Source organism: Hemitrygon akajei, chromosome 11 (genome assembly GCF_048418815.1).
Source record: "Hemitrygon akajei chromosome 11, sHemAka1.3, whole genome shotgun sequence".
Lineage (NCBI taxonomy): Eukaryota > Metazoa > Chordata > Chondrichthyes > Myliobatiformes > Dasyatidae > Hemitrygon > Hemitrygon akajei.
In genome coordinates this window covers 101525418-101545710 of record NC_133134.1, presented here as the reverse complement: position 1 = coordinate 101545710, position 20293 = coordinate 101525418, and the positions used below count along the sequence as shown (strand labels likewise).

Here is a 20293-nt window from a genome sequence, read left to right as displayed (position 1 = left end):
GGAAGCTGGCGTGACGTCTCGTTCCGTGCCCAGATACAAACTCGTGGACATCTTAAAACATGGATGGCCACTAAAATTTACTCTTTATAAACTCCTGGATCCGTCGAATTCCCAGATGTTCATCCAGACGGGAGGAGTGACGCCATTCCAAAACTTCGGAACGCACAGCGGCAGCGACGGTCAGCCGGTTGGGAAGTTTCCCACCCGAGTCTGGGTCCGACTCTTGGGTGGCCCTCACCACTGTCTCTATTCCCCAGATCACCAAATCAGCAAAATACGACTGAAGAACAATGGCTTCTGGATTGGCATTGTCCTCCGATCCGTCCAAACTGCCGAGAGAGAGCGTCGGCCTAGTTCGTCTTGCTGCCCAGTCGCTAAGTGAGGATGAAATGAAGCCGCGTGAAGAGGAGGGTCCATCGGCGTGACGAGAGTTGGGTCCCTTTGCACTCTGACAGGAGGAGACTTTCTTCCAATCAGTCCAGACCAAGAAAGGAGGATCGGGCTCCTCCAGCCAGTGTTACCATTCCTCCCGGGCCTCTTTGACAGCTGGAGGTTCCCGGTTCCTCTCGGCAAATGAAGGGAAAGAAAGACACGTCAAACCTACATTTTGCATAAGTTCCTATAGATCCCTATAACCGTCTTTGAAACTGACTTCTGAATGTCCTGGCGCAGTTCCTGCGTATGGAAAATCATGTCATTTATATAGTGCTATATTCCTTTTATGTCAGGATTTAAATAAAGCTGATCGCTAAAATTCATAATTCCCAATCGACTAATGATCAACGCTCAATTTAAAGTTAAATTTATTATCAAAGCACTTTTATGTTGCCATATACCACCGGGAGATTAACTTCCTTGGAGGCATTCACAGTAGAAGAGAGCAATAGAATAGAATCAATGAAAATCTACACACAAAGACAGACAAGCAATTAATGTGCAAAAGAAGTCAAACTGAGGAAATATAGCAGTAATAATAAGCAGACAAATAGATAGATAGGCGTATACATAGATAATGCATACGTGCATCAATAATGACTAGATAGATAAATAATGGTATAAATAAATAGATAAATGAACAGATGAATAAATATATCAATCGATGACACTGAGGGCTTGAGCTGCAGAGTTCTTGGAAGTGAGTCCATCGGTTATGAAATCCGTTCGGTGTTCAGATGAGTGAAGTTATCCACGTCTTTTCAAGCATCTGGTCTGACGCTTGAATGGTAATAATTATTACCCTCCGTGTTCCCATTTATTATCCCGTGTCGAAAGCAGCAGGAATGCGGGCCTGGGTGAAGCCTCAATTCACTCCAGATTTTAAAATCAAAGCTCAGACAAAAGAACGATGTTTCTGGCTGTCTAAGGTCAATCAAATCTCCACCACCCCCAGTATCACCGCAGGAATTCCTCTGGAGAGTGTCCTTGTCCAACCTCCATCATCAAACACACCCCTCTCCAATGATGTCAATATTGGAGATTATGAACAACCATTGCACCGAATTGAATTCACCACGGCGCAATACCAGGGCCATTGTCCGGCCAGATAATCAGGAGACAAGAAACAGACACCTGCAAAATCCTTGGGCTTTGGCCTAAATTCGGCGACTTAGAAAATCTGACCGTCCTTTTCAAAGACCGACGATTGCACAATCCGCTGCTATCAACGTCGAGCAGTGACTATTGGCCAGAAAATATATTAGAATAAATAAATGAAACTATATTAGAGGTGATCCAAAGTTCAAAGTTCAGGTTTAAATTATTATCACAATATGTATGTATTACAATATACTACTATTTAAATCGACTTCATACAGTCATTTAGAATAGAACAAATAGAAAACAGTAGAATAAATACAAACTACACGCTAACAAACAATGTATAAAACAAGACAAACTGTGGAAGTTAGAAAGAATAAGGGTAAATTCATATAGCAAATTAATTAACAGAATATAATACATGCATACACGTGTAAATAAATAAATAAAACTGAGATCATGAGTTTTAGAGGCCTTGACAGTTGATATCTGCGTGTGTTGTGAAAGAGTGGGTAGGTAATTACAAGGAATACATCCGTTGATCCAATAAAGACGTTCTTCTGATCAGCTGCCGGACAGAATACTCGCTTTCTGCATGGAAGATCACAGCAGCAACAGCTCCTGTGTTGGCCCCAAAACCACCAGCCTAAAAACCGTCTGCGCTTGGGACCTGCAGTGTAAGACATTACAAAATGAATGACGACAGGACTGCGCCTTTCGGTCACTGGACCATCGCGCTTTCCCTGCAGGTAGTAATTCCACAGAGTTCCGTTCCTGCACTAAATCTACATGCATCGATTCCTCTTGTATCTAAAGATCTATCAAATACTTCTTGAATATCCAGTTCACAGAAAAAAAAACAACAAATATCTTTCTCATTTCGGTCCGGAAAGACACCAGTTCTGGTTTTATACTCAGACACTTGGTTCAACATACCCCGACCAGGAACATTATCACCGCTGCATCGTTATCATCAACCTGTTCTTTCAGTAAGATGACCTTTCAGTTAAAAACAAGCAGCCTCAGATTGTCCCAGCGCACAGGACGCCGGCGAGCTGCTGTCGGCGGGCTTTACTCTAGGAGTAGTGACTGGCTTATGAAGAAGAAGACGTCACTGTTTAACGCTCAGGTACACATGGGCACAAGCTAATGTAAACCTTTGTTCTACTGTTTGCTTTATGGTATCTATGAATTAACGGTCAGAGATCCGTATACAAGCACACGGTTCCTTCATAGTCAGGTGGAGGGCGGTGGAGTGTAGGTGAGTCCAGGGGATGAGCTCCCACTATCAATGCAATGGGTACATAGTTCTTTCCTTTTGCTTGTTTTTTGTTTCCACTCTTTTCTGTAAGTGTATACCTCAGATAAATACTTTGTGGAGATTTGTGATATATATGATTATATGATGTATATGTACAATGTCTAAAATACATCTTATGGAAATGTTTGTTTGATGAACTTCAATAAAAATATAAATTGCAATAGTCCCAACGCCCACGTGTTAAATGGCCTCTTACAACCAAGTTCAGATCCTGGCTTTTACGTGCGGTTTCACTGTCAAGCCTGCCGAACCCGTTTCTACTACAAGAAAAAGGCAAAGTCGGCTTACTGGCACCTTGAAACAACTCACTTTTGGCGGATGGGTTTCGTCAGCCGTGGTTGACAGTTGAAATACAAGAAGGAAAACTCTGATCTCCAACCTCCACTGGCTTGCGACTATACCCACTCATGGGGAAGGCGTCGGGAGTAAATCCTGAGGGAAAATCCAGAGCCGGACTCCTGATGTTGAGTTCAACGTTGACTGGCAATCCCGGTGATGCCGCTGTTGTTAAATTTCATCCGTCTTTGCCGTTCCTTTGGGTTTCTCACTGCGTAGAGAAGGGGAGCCTGCTGCATTGACAACAGGTGGATCTCCACATCACACTGCCCAGGTTTGCGCATTCAACTGAGACAACTCGGTCGAACTATCTATGGTCGACCTCGAGCATCGGAGAGCCTGAATACAAGCAGACCAAATTCTGATCGGATCCAATCCTTCATTATTGATCAGTAATACTAAGTTCTATTGTTTCTGTAGATAGGGTGGTGAAGAAAGTTTATGGTATGCTGGCCTTTATAAATCAGTGCACTGGGTATAGGAGTTGGGATGTAATGTTAAAATTGTACAAGGCATTGGTTAGGCCAAATTTGGAGTATTGTGCACAGTTCTGGTCACCGAATTATAGGAAAGATGTCAACAAAACAGAGAGAGTACAGAGGAGATTTACTGGAATGTTACCTGGGTTTCAGCACCTAAGTTACACAGAAAGGTTGAACAAGTTAGGTCTTTATTCTTTGGAGCGTAGAACGTTGAGGGGGACTTGATAGAGGTATTTAAAATTATTAGGGGGATAGATAAAGTTGACGTGGATAGGCTTTTTTCATTTGAGAGTAGGGGAGATTCAAACAAGAGGACATGAGTTGAGAGTTAGGGGGCAAAAGTTTAGCGGTAACACGAGGGGGAATTTCTTTACTCAGAGAGTGGTAGCTGTGTGAAACGAGCTTCCAGTAGGTGGTAGAGGCAGGTTCGATATTGTCATTTTAAAAATTATTGGATAGGTATATGGACAGGAAAGGAATGGAGGGTTATGGGCTGAGTGCAGATAGGTGGGACTAGGTGAAAGTAAACGTTCAGCATAGAGTAGAAGGGACGAGATGGCCTGTTTCCTTGCTATAATTGTTATATGGTTATATCGTCATATGGTTATGTTTAGGAGCATGCTTTATCTCCGCCTGTTTACCTAATCCATCGGAATAAACTCCAACCTTTCTGAAACGCTGCAATTAGTAACTGAATTTCAATCATCACAATTAGACACTTCACACTTACCTTCTTCATTCAAACATGTGATATAAATTGTGAACAGTTAAAAGTATTTATTTATTAAACTCGAGTGACATCTACGTTCTGAATGCGCCGCATTAATTATTGTTTCCAGCTTTTCTCATCTCTTACCAATTTATGAAAGAAGATCATGCTTCCGTAACTGTTGGGAATAACATTTATAAAATGATGAAAGAACTCACCAGATCAGGCAGCATCTATGGATATAAATAAACAGTCGACATTCACAGCAGAACAACATCTAAAAATAAACAAACAGCAATAACAAATAAATAAAGAAATAACGCAGAGAACATAGTGAACGGTGGCAGTTCCATCCCTAATACACACCACTCATCAAAGTTCACACTAAACTAAAATTATTATGCCAGTACTTATCTGTCACTAAAATGCTACCCGCAGGTTCATTTTCTTCTTGATAATGACAAAAAGAACAATGAAATATAATTTATGCAAAAACTATACATGACGTCTGGCAAACAACCAATGCTGAAAAAAGACAAAATTGCAGAAAATAATAAAATAAATAATATTGAGAACATGAGATGTAGAGTCCTTAAAAAACAGTCCCTACACAGTGGAATTAGTTCAGAGCTGAGATGAGCAAAGTTATCCACGCTGGTTTAGGCACCTGATGGTTGCAGAGTACCAACAGTTGTTCAACTCAGTGGTGTGAGCTCTGAGGTTCCTGTCACTCCTACCTAATGGCAGCAGCGAGAAAAGAGCATGGTCTGAGAGAAGGAGTTAAGGGATACCTAGAAGGCATAGAATGGGGCTGAAATGAAAATCAGCGATAATTAGATGATTATAAGGTAATGAAGTGTAAGTAGAACAAATGGATTAATTCTAATCCTATATCGTATCGTTTGATAAAATTGCAGAAAGACCTCAAGATGCGTTTTTTTATATAAAAAAAACAAAAATACGCTTTTACATAATACTATCAAATGCAGGACATTCACTGGTTCCCACCTATTTTGTTGTATTTTGTTTGTTTTAAGAAGTCAAGCTGATTTTTCAATCATGATTTTACTTTAGGAAATCGACAGAAGTTCAGAGCAATTGTATTGCTGCTTCCGAGGTTAGCCTGTTAGAATACGCTGCATTGCCGCTCATTGAGGTCACCCTTCTCTCTCTCTCGTCCCTCTCCGTAACACCCCCCTCCTCTCTACCCACCCATTCTCACTTTTCTCTCACTTCTCTTTTTCTTTCCCCTCTCCTCTCTCTCACTCTCTCTCTCTATCTTTCTATCAATCTCTACCGCCCTTCTCCCACTGTTGCTTTCTCTTTACTTTCATGTTCCCCTTATCAGTTTTTTGCCACTTTATATATTCTCTTTAGCTGAGTCCCGCTTGTCATTTACTTGGCCAGCAGTATCGTCATTATCCTTAATCTGCTATCATCGATATTGAGTGAATTATATTTAAGTACACATACACTGGTTCAATTGCTTTCTTGCCTGTTCTCCGTCGTTCAATAACATTGAGAACACGTGTTTTGTTCAAAAAGGGAGGCCAGTTATTTGAAATTTGTGACCTCTGATTGAGAAGGAGGTTAGATATATACTTAGTATGGACGCTTATTGATATATCTAAACCAACCAGAGGGTGGTGAATATGAGGATTTTTTTTTTTTTGCCACACGGGGATGTAGAGGACGTATCCCTGGCCGCACTGAAGGCAGAGATTAATGAATTATTAATTGTTATAGGTCAGGGGAGGAGGTAGGAGTATGTCATTCAAAAAAAAAGTTAACTCAGCCATAATAGAAAGACGGAACAGTCTTGATGGGACGCTTGGCCTAATCTTGCTCCTACGTCTTATCACCTGATATAACTGTAAAAAGAACACAATATTGTACTCCTTTCTGAAGTACACGTGTTGTAAGAATTTCCTCATAACAGTGATTTGTGAGGCACGGAGAGATCCAAATCGGAATCAGAATCAGGTTTATTATCACCGGCATGTGACGTGAAATTTGTTAACTTAGCAGCAGCAGTTCAATGCTATAGACAATCTAGCAGAGAGAGAGAAAATTATAATAAATAATAAACAAACATAATAATAAATATACAAGTAAATCAATCATGTATATTGAATGGATTATTAAAATGTGCAAAAACAGAAATACTGTATATTAAAGAAGTGAGGTAGTGTCCAAAGCTTCAAAGTCCATTTAGGAATCCGATGGTAGAGGAGTAGAAGCTGTTCCTGATTCGTTGTGTGTATGCCTTCAGGCTTCTGTACTTCCAACCTGATGGTAACAGTGAGGAAAGTGCATGCCCTGGGTGCTGGAGGTCTTTAATAATGGACGCTGCCTTTCTGAGACACCGCTTCCTCAAAATGTGCTGGATACTTTCTACGCTAGTGCCCACGATGGAGCTGACTAGATTTAAAACCTTCTGCAGCTTCTTTCGGTCCTGTACAGCAGCCTCTCCATACCGGACTGTGTTGCAACTTGTCAGAATGCTCTCCACGGTAGAACTGTAGAGATTTCTGAGCGTATTTGTTGACAATCGATTCTAATAAAGTGTAGCCGCTGTCTTGCCTTCTTTATGACTACATCGGTATGTTCGGACCAGGTTAGATCCTCAGAGATTTTGACACCCAGGAACTTGAAACTGCTCACTGTCTCTTCCTCTGATCCCTCTATGAGAATTGGTATGTGTTTCTTCGTCTCACTCTTCCTGAAGTCCACAATCAGCTCTTTCGTCTTACTGTCGTTGAGTGCCAGGTTGTTGCTGCGGCACCACTCCACTATTTGGCATATCTCACTCCTGTACGCCCTCTCGTCACCACCTGAAATTCTACCAACAATGGTGGTATCGTCAGCAAATTTGTAGATGGTATTTGAGCTATGCCTAGCCACACAGTCATGTATATACAGAGAGTTGAGCACTGGGCTAAGCACACACCCCTGAGGCGCGCCAGTGTTGATTGTCAGAGAAGAGAATACGTTACCACCAATCCGCAGAGACTGTGATCTTCGGGTTGGAAGTCGAGGGTCCAATTACATTCCAATTACAGTAATGGATAATTACAGTATCCACTACTCCCAATGGATACGATTAAATATTCCCCTTTCAGCCTGTTACAGCTGAAAAGCGCAACTGCTTCCAAGAGCAGTACAGTCAGCAAATATGTCTTAATGCGTTTAAACGAACTATCGCTGCTTAAAGCCGACGGAAGCAACACAGTCTGCGGTCGGAAGGGCCCACGGAGAAAACATCAGGGAAAGCGCAGCCGGAGATCAAGACTGCAAGTGCGTTTAAGGAAACGAGGTTTTAAACTCCCTATATCGACGCTCTTACTGGCTAACGTGCAGTCTCTCGTGAATAAAATCGATGATCTCAGAGCCAGGGTGCTGTATCAGTGGGACGTTAGGACCACGTGTGTTTTTTGCATCACGGAATCCTGGTTAACCTCTTCCGTACCGGATGCAGCGATTCTGGTCGATGGGTTTACTATACATCGTCAGGATAGATTTTTAGAGTGTCTCAAAAGCAGAGGTGGAGGTGTATGCCTCATAATCAACTCTTCTTGCTGCACGAATATATCAGTGCTTTCTCAAATCTGCTCATCAGACCTCGAATATCTAGCAGTAAAGTGTCGTCCTTTTTACTTACCACGGGAATTCTCTGGGGTCATTCTGTAGCAGATTAGATTCCACCTCAGGCCAATGTCAATTAGGCTTTAGATGATCTGAGCAATGGGATCAAGGTGCACGAAACAGCTCACCCTAACGCCTTCACCATTGACTTGGGAGATTTTAACAAGGCCAGTCTGAAAAAATAACGAAGCAATTACCATCAACAGATCACTTGCAATACTAGAGGAAACAACACACTGGACCATTGTTAAACCATCAAGAATGCCTACCATGCTATTCCACGCCGTCATTCGGGAAGTCTGATTACCTAGCTGTACTTCTACCTTTAGTGAGGACCAAGACGGTTTGGGCAAGGGAAGTACAGGAGCGCCTACAGGACTGCTTTGAATCGGGGACTGCACTGTATTCAGGGATTCATCTTTGACTCTGAATGAGTATGTTGCAGTTGTTACCAACTACATTAAAACCTGTGTGGATAAGTGTTTGCCTATAAAGACTTACTGTACATTCCCAAACCAAAAGCCGTGGATGAACCAGGAGGTACGTCGTCTGCTGAAGGTTAGATCTGTGGCATTCAAGTCCGGATACCCAGACCTGTACCAGAAAACCAGGTATGATTTGCGGAGGACTATTTCAAGGGCGAAGGGGCGATTTCGAACGAGGTTGGAGGCGGTCTCAGATGCACGATAATTCTGGCAGGGACTGCAAGACATTATCTCCTACAAAGCAAAACCCAACAGAATGAATTGCAGCGATGCTTCACTACCAGATATACTCAACGCCTTCTATGCCCGCTTTGAAAGGGAGAACACAACTTCAGATGTGAAGATCCCTGCTGCAAATGATGACCCTGTGATCTCTGTCTCATAAGCCGATGTTAGACTGTCTTTAAAGAGAGTGAACCTTCGCAAGGCAGAAGATCCCGTTGTGTACCTGGAATGGCTCTGAAAACCTGTGCCAACCAACTAGCGGGAGTAATCAAGGACATTTTCAACCTCTCACTGCTCCGGGCAGAAGTTCCCATTTGCTTCAAAAAGGCAAGAATTATACCAGTGCCAAAGATGAGTAATGTGGGCTGCCTTAACGATTATCGCCCGGTAACACTCACATCGACAGTGGTGAAATGCTTTGTGAGTTTGGTTAAGACTAGACTGAACTCCTGCCTCAGCACGAACCTGGACCCATTGTAATTGGCCTATCGTCACAATAAGTCAACGGCAGACGTAATCTCAATGGCTCTTCATACGCATTTTAGATCACCAAGACAACACAATCACTTACGTCAGGATGTTGTTAATCGACTATATCTGTATTTACTGTCAAGTACCTTTGTTGTTTAAATTGACAAGTACGTGAATTCACACACTAAATACCTTGTGTGCACACCCGCTAAGTATCTCTGACTCTCCTGAATATTCAAAGAATAGCAAAGGTATTACCCGAGCAAAGGAGTCTGCGCTGGCCAGGCATTCCTCGTAGTACCGATTCACTCGCCACATGTTTCACAGAGGGTTGCTCACACTTGTATCTGCGATGATTTTTCTTCGAAGTTACCGCTACCAGCACACACGAAACATCTATTTTTATATCCATTCCTTCTCAATTCAAATATTGCATCCCGTGTCTTTGACCATAGGTAATGTGTCAGTCCATTAACTCCTTGTTATTGGCTCTGCTACAAGCCAGCGTCCATTTATTGCCCTCTTCCCATCAAGTGACAGTCGATAATTTATGGCTCTTTCTTCTCAATCAGCAACGAACTTGAATCACTCCAGGAAAGCAGCAAACGCAAGATTCACAAACTTACATATTATGTCCGACCAAAGAACATCTCACAAATAACTTCTTATTTGTAAATGATCTCCAGAACAGCATATTACGAAGCATCATCGTGTCTTCTTCAAAACATTGATAAGGTCCAGCAAGTTAAGCTCACAAAATGGAGAATAGAGTGTCTTCAAAAATGGCAGCCTCCATTCCCAAGCACGCAGCACGAACAAAGACAATTAGTCTGTCTGCTTCCACTGTGCTTGTTTCATTCGAAATCACTGATCTGTAGACTGTCGTTCATTCAGGCCAATACAGGTGTAGTGAAGTAGTGCAGGTGTAGTGAAAATCCATCTGCTTTCACCTCATGTCTTCTGCTTCACATATTTTATTATATGTATTCGAAATTATGAACCGATGAGGATAACATTACATTCTACATTCGCAGCAACTTTTTCCAGTTTAAATTTCACTCTTTCAGGTACCATGTTAGCATTTTATTATTAATAAGCATACTGAATTCGACCTTACTACTGAGGTAAACTCAACTTTTTATCTATCATCACCCTCCTCTCTCTCTGTCCCTACTCCCCACTCTCCCTCTCTCACAGACACTTCCAATCGCCTTCTCCCTCTTTCCCTCCCTCTCTATTTCCCCTCTCCGTCTTGAAAGACTAATAGTATAAACTTTAAAAATCCAGGACAGAAATGGATTGACTGTGTCCCATCTCTTACAGGACTTTGTGACTTTGCGGAGAATGTCATCAGCTCACAGTGATTTATTGTTTTCCATTGCCAGATATTTCTATAAAACAAACATTTCTACTTTTGTGACTGTGCGCTATTGCTCTGCTGTCGAACGTTTCTGCAATGTTTACTGCGTATTGTTTCTATGAAAGCAAATTCAATTCATTTGTTTATTTTCTCGCGATTTCTTTGCTTCTGTCTCTGTGGTCGGAGGACGAGCCTTCAAGCGATCCACATTGATTCCGCACCCCCCGCCCGGCTTTCGTGGGTCCTCTTCCGGCATAATGACCGCGTTTGCAGCAATGAACAATTAATTGCGAACATTTGTTTTGGAGTAATCACGCATCTGACATAAAGATATGTGATAGCAACTTTAGTGAAAAAGAAAAGGGAGTGCATATAATGTTTAGGATGCTAAAATTAAGCCCTGTAACCTGGAAGGACCATGAGAAATCGTAGTCACAATGGATTAAGAAGAATCTCAAGCTATTCGATACGTAGATCTCGAACGAAAGACAACTAGGCAGCAGGTGACCGACTCAGCGATAAAGAGAGATCATGCGCTTTGGGACAGAGGATGTGGATGAGGTCCTAAATGACTACATTGAATCTGGAGAAGCCGGGCGATCAGCGTGTGAAGCGGGCTAATTTGCTAGATAAAAAAAGCAAGAGTTGTGTCTCTTAAAGAACATGACGATGGATAAGTCTCCATAACCTAATGGGTTAGTCAAACTGGTTATGTAGAGATGTATGAGGTGAGATTGCTGGGGCCTTGATCAATATCTTCGAGTCTTCTCGCCATAGGCGACGTCTCTGAGCATTGAGTGAACCTAATGTTGTTCCATTGTTTAAGTTGTAAATTGGATTAATCGTGGAATCTATAGACTAGCTAGTCTCACGTCAGTGGTAGAGAAATTAGTGGAGATTATTTTTAGGGATTTGTTGTCAGTTGAAAAATCATGTCTCTGTGTATGTCTGATGAAGTTAATTGAGTTCTACCAAAAGATGACGAACGAGATTGAAGGTAGTGCCGTTGACTATGTTTACGTGTATTTTATTAAGGCGTTTCTAAAATGTGAGGCTCATCCAGAGCTTAAGATGGAAGGGGTTGACCGTGCACTTTCCAGCTTTGATTCAGAACTCGATGCCTACAGAAAACAGAGGGCTGTAATCCTTTGGGATTTATTCTGATTGGAGGTCTCTGTTCTCTTCTCCATCCGTCAAAAACGGATTTTCCAGGTGAAAAAAACTTCTGAGTTTTTACTCCCATTCCCTTTGCGAGATGTCTGTCGATGGCCGTCCCTTTAACCACGATGAGGCCATCTCAGTGTGCAGGAGAAACACGTCGTTTCCTCTTGAGGTCACCTGTAACCTTATGTCTTGAAGATCAATTTCTCCGTCCGTTATTTCTCTTCCTCTTTCTTTTTCTTTTCCTCTCTCATTTTCTTCCTCTTATATTCCCCACTGTTACCTCTGATCCTCATCTTCCTATCAACTCTACCCTAGTGCCCTTTTTTCTTCTTCTCTTTCTCCTGTGGCTCTCTCTCCTCTCCAATCAAATTCGTTCTTTTCATATGCCTTACCTCCCAACTAATTTTACCTATCAGATACAAACGCACCCCGCCTCTCGTTCAGAAACGTCGATTGTTCATTCATTTCCAGAGATGCTGCCTGACCTGCTGAGTTCCTGCAACGGCCTCCGTGTGCTGCTGTGGTTGACAGCATTTCCAGAATCTCTTTTTTTGTGATCTGCTGCTGTACCGCGATTCTGTTTGTGGGATACCTACACTACCGCCCCTCGCTCTCTCTACTGTCGCTCCCTCCCCTCTGCTATCTCTCCCTCCCTCCCTCGCTCTCTCTCTCTCTCTCTCTCTCTCCCTCTCTCTAAACTCACCCGCTATGAACTCTGCTGCCCTCCGACGCTTCGATCATGTGCCCACTCATCCTCGCTACCACGGCCATGTATCCGTTTTGGCAACTTGTCTTAATGTGCTGAAGGGAAGACCCAGAGAACTTGAAGCCTGCGATTTTTAGTACAGTAAAGACAAGTTATTGCAGGATTTTCTATGAGTCAGTATCTATCAGCCTTTCGAAAGGTAAAAAATGATTCGGGATAGTCATCATGACTTTGTGCGCAGGAAATTGTGTCCGGGAAAACGAATTTTGAAGAGATGACGAACGGCATGCAGAATATGGTAAAATATCACCATAAGGTAAAAGGGCAGAATTAGTCTACTTGATATATCGAGCCTGCGACAACATTTTGTCACGACTGAACAATTTTCCCTCTCAGTCCCAATCTCCTGCCTTATTCCTGCATTCTTTCATGACCTCCACAGATATCTGTCTAATCAAAAACTTGTCATCCTCTGACTTAATTGTACCCAGTGACTTGGCCTCCACAGTCGCTTGTCCGAATGAATTGAACTGATTCACAGTTCTCTGGTTGTCACAACCACGGATTCGGCAGGGCAGTAGAAACGGCAATTGCGCTCGTGAATATGCACGTGTCAGCTAATTATTATTTCATTGTGATAGTATTGAACTCCATTCATTCCGTCGTAGCTTTTGTCGGGACTTGATCCCAGCCCAGCCATGCCTCCCTGCCTGCTTGCATTCGGCTTGCTTGAGAAATTGGACTGTCGAGTCAACTGACTCTGAAGACGGGTGGTATTCGCTTTACATTTAGATATTCATTTCTTTTTTGTAATTTATTTTTATTGAAGTTCATCATCAAACAAACATTTCCATAAGATGTATTTCAGACATTGTACATATATATCATATAATCATATATATCACAAATCTCCACGAAGTATTTATCTGAGGTATACACTTATAGAAAAGAGCGGAAAGAAAAAACAAGCAAAGGGAAAAAAACTATGTACAAGTAGGGAGTGATCTTTTTTGCATTGATTTGTGAGAATAAAATCGGGCCTATGAGGCATTATGTAGTTAAACCATTTTTCCCGGTATGAATCAAATTGTTCCTGCTTATGATTAACAGATTCTGTTATCTTCTCCGTTTTGGAAATGTCTATTGTAATTTCCATCCATGCATTTAAAGTTGGACTCTCCTGTGATAACCATTTCCTAGTAAGAGTCTTTTTACCAGCTACCAACAGTATATTAATTAAATATTTATCTCTTTTCAACCATTCTTGAGGTATATATCCAAAATATATGGTCTTACTCTCTAAGGGTATTTCACATTTAAAGGTACCTTGTAGGGCATTGTGTATCCCCCTCCTTTGATAACCGGATAGTCCCAAAAAATATGATAATGATTTGCACTTTGATTTCCACAATTTCTCCAGCAAACAGGGAGGTTACTATCATAATGGGATTTCTGAGAGAGTATAATAAGATATCTTATCAAGTTTTTCCATCCAAACTCCCTCCATTTCTTTGAACTGGTACACTTCCATTGATAGCTCCATATTATTGTCCATTCTTCCTCAGATATAATTACCCCTCCTTCCTTCTCCCATTTTGTTTTAATGTATGAAGTCGAATGTGTTTTAAGATTTGATAACCCCTTATACATGTTTGAAGTGATTCTACTACCGTTATCTGAATTATATGCTTTTCTAAATAGCTCTATCAAGCACGTACTTGCCTTGGTTACATTTTAATCGTTTTATTAACATATTGTCGCATCTGTAAATACCGATAAAAATCTTGTTTCTCTAATAAGTGTTTAACTTTAAGTATTTCAAAACTGAACAGTGTTTCTTCTTCCATTATGTTGCAAACAATAGTTATTCATTTAGCTGTCCAGTCCTTAAATCTAGCATCTAATTTATCTGGTGTAATATCTGAGTCATATGCACACCATTTAAGAATTGCAATATCTCATTCTATATTATATTCTTTTATAGTAGTTGTCCATATTTTAAGAGTCAATTTCACCCATGGGTTATCAATAGTATTTATGCACCTTTGCAGTTTGTTATCAGCCAAAATTGCTTGTACGGGGATGGGAAGTACCCGCTCCTCAATGTTTTTCCATTGAGCGTCATATGATGGGTTGCAGCAACATATCACAGCTCTCAACTGTGCTGCAAAATAATAATCTCTAAGAGAAGCCCCATCCCCCCTTTTCCTTTGCTAATTGCAAAGTTTTCAGACGTACTCCAGGCCTTTTACCCTGCCAAATATACCTTGGTAACATCTTGTTCCATTCTTTGAATTGATTTTGGCTAATCTCTATTGGTAGGGTCTGGAAGAGATATAACAGTCTGGGCAGTTGCCATTTTTTGTTATCATTTGCGTTTCTCGATTCTTATTTGTTCAGTGAGTAGATTGATTGAGTTTTTTTTCTGCTAATTTCAATGATATATTGACAGGTAAATACAGATGGCTCAGGACAAAGTAAAATTCATTTCTTAGATATTCATTTCAACCGCAGTGTAGGCTTCGCTTTCCATTTGAAAGTTTTAGTTAATAGCCCTGTTTGGCCTAGCATTTATTGTTTTCATTTTCCTTTAACATTGTTCGCATTGAAGTCTGTGAACTGTCGACCAGCTTCAGTGTCCCTCACTCCGCACGTTGGCCATATGGGAACCGAGTGACTCTGGCTAAAGACATTCCCCACCCCCCCCCCCCCCCCCCCCAGCTCCGTTCTGAAAGGAAGCGCCTCTATTTTGAGGCTGTGTTCTCTGGACTTGGACTCACCCAAATCGGGAACATTCTCTACACCTCCACTTTAACGAGCCTTTTCACCGTTCGATGGTTTCAATGAGGTCACCCCTTTCTAATTTCCAGAGAGTACAGGCCCAGAGCCATCTAACGTTTTTATGTGAAAGACCTTTCAATCCCGGAAACATTTTCGCGAACCCCAAAGAACCCTCTCCAATATCAGCACACGCTTTATTGGTTAAGAGGCCCGAAACTGCACACAGTACTCCAAGTGAGGCCTTACCAATGTTTTATGAAACCTCAATATTATATCCTTGCTGTTATGTTCGTCCAACTGATGTTGACATAACTGTTACCGTCCACCTGATGCTAGCATCACTGTTACCTTCCTGACCACCAACTCGACCTGCAAATTAACATTTTTGAAATCCTGCACAAAGACTCCCAAGTTGCTTTGCACCTGAGATTCTGGAATATTCTTTCAAGTTAGAAAATAGTCAGCACTTTTATTTCTTCTACCAAGGTGCACGATACTGTATGCCATCTGCTACTCCTTTGCAGATTCCTCTAAGCTGTCTAAGTCAATCTGTAGCCTCTACATTTCCTCAAAACTATCTGCTCCTCCACCTCTCTAAATGTCTTCTGAGAAACCACCCACAAAGCCATCAATTCCTCCGTCCAGGGCATTGACATATAATATATTTTTTAAAAAATCAACCCCATCAGACACCTTGTGCAACACGACTGTCACCATCTGCCGACCAGAGAAGGCTCATGTTATTCTGCTTTTTGCATCCTTTCAATCGACCAGTGCTTTCCCCATTCTAGCTTCTTTCTTGCAACATCACTGGCTCTTAATCTGTTACGCAGCCTCATGTGTGGTACCTTCTCAAGTTCTTCTGAAATGTCAAGTGCACAACACCCACCGATTCTTCATTGTCTATCCCGCATGTCATATCTTCAAAGAATTCTAAAAGACATGTCAGATAATATTTTCCTGTAAGGATACCACGCTGCCTCTGAACTATGTACGTGGTACATGAGCCGCCAAGTACCACGAAACCACATCCTTAACAATCGACTCCAATATCTTTCCAGCTATTGACGTCAGACTAACTGGCCTATTTTTTTCTTTCTTCTGCCTCTCTCCTTTCTTGAAGAGTGGAGTGACATGTGCAATTTACCATTCCTTCGGAACTAGGCCAAAATGAATGTATTCGTGCAAGATCATTGGTAATGTCTCCACAATCCATTCAGCCACCTCTTTCAGGGCCCCTGGGTGAAACTAACTTGTCCAGTGAGTTATGTACATGCAGACCTTTTATTCCTCCGACATGATTGTCCCTGGGAATGCCAGGTTCACAGACATCTGCCCCCGACCCTCTGGAATATCCGGCCTCCTGCCAGTTTTTCCACGGTGAATTTAGACGAGGTATCTCATAGTAGGCTTATCAATAAGATCATATTTTTGCGATGAGATTGTCAATTGGATATAAAGTGGGCTTGTTGAAAAAATGTCAGTATGGCAGTGAAGTGTAACTTCAGATAGAGTAACTGTCTATCACAGAAATCTAACCCAGATTCTGTGCGTTATATAATTATATTTCTCTTCTGCGATCTTTTAAATATTCCTCTGACAGAACTTTTGTGCACGGAACTAGACCGTGCATCTCTACAGGGACGAATTGGAAATGGAGTAGACACTTCCCATCGGATGTGCTGAGATCACTAATTCAGGTGGTTAAATAAGCTATTGCCATTACCACTCCCCCCCCCCCACCCACCACACCCACGAGATGTACGGTAATTAAAAGGGGTAGAATAGTGGGCGTTTGAAGCTATGAGACTTATGCGTGAATGGATTAACTCAGAAGGAGGCAAAACCCAAGCTACGGGAAAACATCTTTACAGTGCACCACTCACGGTGGGAGGTCAGAGTTTGCTCAGACAATGGCAGATATGTGAACACGATGAAGTCAGGGAGTGGTTGGGGCCCAGAGCAAGGCTATGTTTAAGGATTTGTCGGATAAACAAGTGTGGGGGGCGGGATGGAAAGAATATAAGCAGAGGACCAGGTGAAGGCGGGAGGTGCAATTCTACACTGCCGAACGAGAGAACAGCCTCACATCAGCCATTACTATCTGGTTTTCTGCAGCATTCCCTGACAAAACATTGCCAGATGAACTGAATATGTCTTTGGCTACAGTCGACCACCACTGGAGGACTTGCATGTGTCCCAGACAAAGAAGCGGGCAGGAAAACATCATTGCCGACACTACGCACCTTGGAAACTGCCTTTTTTCCCAAAAATAAAATTACCTAGAGGAGAGCGTTTTAGAACTATCGAAACAAACGTGTCACGCCATCTCTATCACCATAACAATATTTTCCCCAGGCAATCAAGTGATTCTGCGAATGCTGGAATTTCGGATCAGCAGATGCAGAATATTGGAGGAACTCATCAGGTCAGGGAGCATTTGTGGAAAGGAATAAACAGTCGACGTTTCGAGCCGAGAGCTTTCCAAAGATCCAGCCAGACATGATGATTTCCTCCAGCAGTTTGTGTGTGTTACTGCGCCAGGTTATGAATCTGATCAACCATTTGTAGCAACCCACATTCCTCTATCTGTTACCCCAGTGACTGCAATGAACTGTAAATACATTTAACCTCGCTTTATGTGTTGTTTACATTGCACTTAGATGCTGCTATTTATGTCGTTGTGCAACATTTTATTCCATATGCTGATTTTAATTTCTAACTTTAATTTTATATAATTATTCCTTTTAATTCTTGAATGCCCTGTTTCATGTCACGCCAACACATCACAGCAAATTCTTAATGTATTGCACTGCGTATGGTGAATAACTTTGATTATTGATCCTTGCAGGTGGAGTACACAGAGATCGGCATTGATAAGCGGGGTGGATAATCTGTTTTGAATTGACTTGACTGTAAGTGTATGTACGGTAGTTCAAGCTCGTCATGTTACTCGCTACTAATTCATTCGAGGCACAAAGAGCAGTCGAATAAAGAGAGACCCACTGTAAACACGCCGCTGAGTTGGCTCTTTATTAAGTGCTGTGTTACAAAAGTCAATCACAATACGGTCATTGTATCCTGGTGAATCTCTCCCCATTCTACAAAAAGCAGATCAGACACAGCATAATAAGAAACATTCTACATAGTATCACTCGTCGCAAACGATGCGCATTCAAAACATTCATCTTTGAATTTATTAAACAATTTCTTAGTTCCCAGAAACGGACATTTGTTACAGAATTACATTGCAGAAGGCGGCTGCACAGCCCCAGTGCGGGTTTCACTGCGTTCGTGAGCTGCCACCCGGCGGGGCCTCACTGCGCACAGGCGGACGAAGAGATGGTGTTGCGCAGCAGCGAGCTGAGCGAGCTGTGACTCACGCTGCAGGAATAGCTCGAGCCCTTGTTCCAGGCAGCGACGGGAACCCGCAGGTAACTGCTCAGTCTGTAGGTCAGGTCAGTGTCCGTGGACACGGCGCCTGTCGTCACGCCACTGTCCGTCTCAACGCCATCCACGCTCCAGCGCAGTGCGACCAAGCCAGGCTTAAAGCCGCTCACGAGGCAGGACAGAGTGGCAGAACCCGAGCCGGTTTCCTCCGGGGAAGGAGGGAGCAGGAGAACCGAGGGCTTTCTGCTCTCGCTACCTGTGTGTGAGAAAGGTGGTGGGAGGAGGAGGAAAATATCATCATTAATGTGTGCATTTCCTAAATGGCGCCACCTACTGACTGAACTCCCGTCAGACCATTATCACAATGCACCAACTATACAGACAATCGTTGAAAAGTGGGGCACAGAATGCGACCATTCGACCCATCGACAGACGCTAGCATGGAATTGTTGGCCACCCTCAAGCCTGGTACTGGTGAACTGTTGCCCACCCCTCAGGTCAGGTCTGGTAATTTCCACGGATTTCGTGCTATCCTGGTGGCAATGGTCTCTTTGCTGAGGGCGGTACCTAGGGTGTTACAGGGGTTCAGGGGAGACCCCAACTAATCCTCAAATCTAAATTCTATCTATTATGTATTTACGGATATTTCAGTTTAGCCTTTCGTAGACTGGAGCTCCCTGGGATTGGAGTGGTTTAGACGATTGACCTCTTTGAAATTTAGGGCTGGAATATGAAGAAGGGGTTAACGGGTTAAAAGAACGGACTTTCGAGTGTTGCTGCATCATGTGGGAAATTTCAAAGGATGAACCAAAGGTGGAATTAATTCGACAGATTGAGACTGCGGCAGTCTAGAGCCAGCCCGCAGTACGATTGAAATGGGGAATTCGTCGGAAGCATAATTTGATAATAAACGAGAGGATTACTTACTCTTTATCTCCAGGATCGTCCCCGGTCCATAGAACCAACCACTATCCCACATTCGGCAGTAATAGACGGCCGAGTCGCCGGGCTCCAAGCTGCCGATGATCAGGATGAGACTGTTGGTGGAGGTGTCTCTGGATGGTTGGAAACGTTCTGTGATGCCGGGTCCTCTGTAAATGCTATTACCCGAGGTATCAGCTATCACCCCCTCTGGTCTCCTCCCGGGACGATGTCGGTCCCACCCAATATAGGAACCTGCAACGTTTCCATTCTGTATCCGACACTCTAAGCGGGCAGTCTGTCCCGCCGAGACAGGACCGGACACTGGGGTCTGATTGAGGACTGGGACTGCCAGGATACCTTCAATAAGACAATAAAACTACAGGTTATCTTGCAGTTGTCAGAAGTGTTATCGATCACCGAAGACTCGCTGTCTTTCAAAGTTTCAACTAATTTCTTTGCCGACAATTCGTGCGTTAACTAACTCGTCTCTCACCTGGTAAATGGACCATTAGAGCCCACAGGAGCTGCAGAACTGGCGACATTCCTTGGGTCAGCGAGCGTCCTAACGTCCAACTGAACCGTGCGCTGTTGTGCAAACACCCGGAGCGGCTCCGGTTCTACTGTCTGCAAACTGGACACTCCGGGCTCTTTATTAACCGGGGATGTTAATGAGTGGGAGGGGGCAGAGACATGTTGGGGGCGGAGACTGACCACCTGTCCTCTGGAATCCATTGCTTGCGAATGACCGTTAAAATATT

At 42.7% G+C, this 20293-nt stretch overlaps 1 protein-coding gene across 1 annotated transcript; it reads right to left on the bottom strand.

Annotated features, from left to right (window-relative positions):
* Nucleotides 1-18444: 18444 nt before the first annotated feature.
* On the bottom strand, nt 18445-20077 carry LOC140735162 (immunoglobulin lambda-1 light chain-like). The gene is made up of 3 exons (XM_073059952.1): nt 20029-20077; nt 19539-19892; nt 18445-18867 (listed from the first exon to the last, which is right to left on the bottom strand). The coding sequence occupies exons 1-3, from the start codon at nt 20075-20077 to the stop codon at nt 18539-18541; spliced, it is 732 nt and encodes a 243-aa protein (XP_072916053.1). The 3' UTR covers nt 18445-18538.
* Nucleotides 20078-20293: the final 216 nt, after the last annotated feature.

What these genes read in the sequence shown, in the direction of transcription:
- LOC140735162 (XM_073059952.1), bottom strand. Translation starts at nt 20,077, where the DNA reads ATGTCGCCAGTTCTGCAGCTCCTGTGGGCTCTAATGGTCCATTTACCA. An exon ending in TCTAATGGTCCATTTACCAG is followed by an intron (nt 19,893 to 20,028) that starts GTGAGAGACGAG and finishes GTCTTATTGAAG; the next exon opens with GTATCCTGGCAGTCCCAGTC. An exon ending in GACGATCCTGGAGATAAAGA is followed by an intron (nt 18,868 to 19,538) that starts GTAAGTAATCCT and finishes TCTCACACACAG; the next exon opens with GTAGCGAGAGCAGAAAGCCC.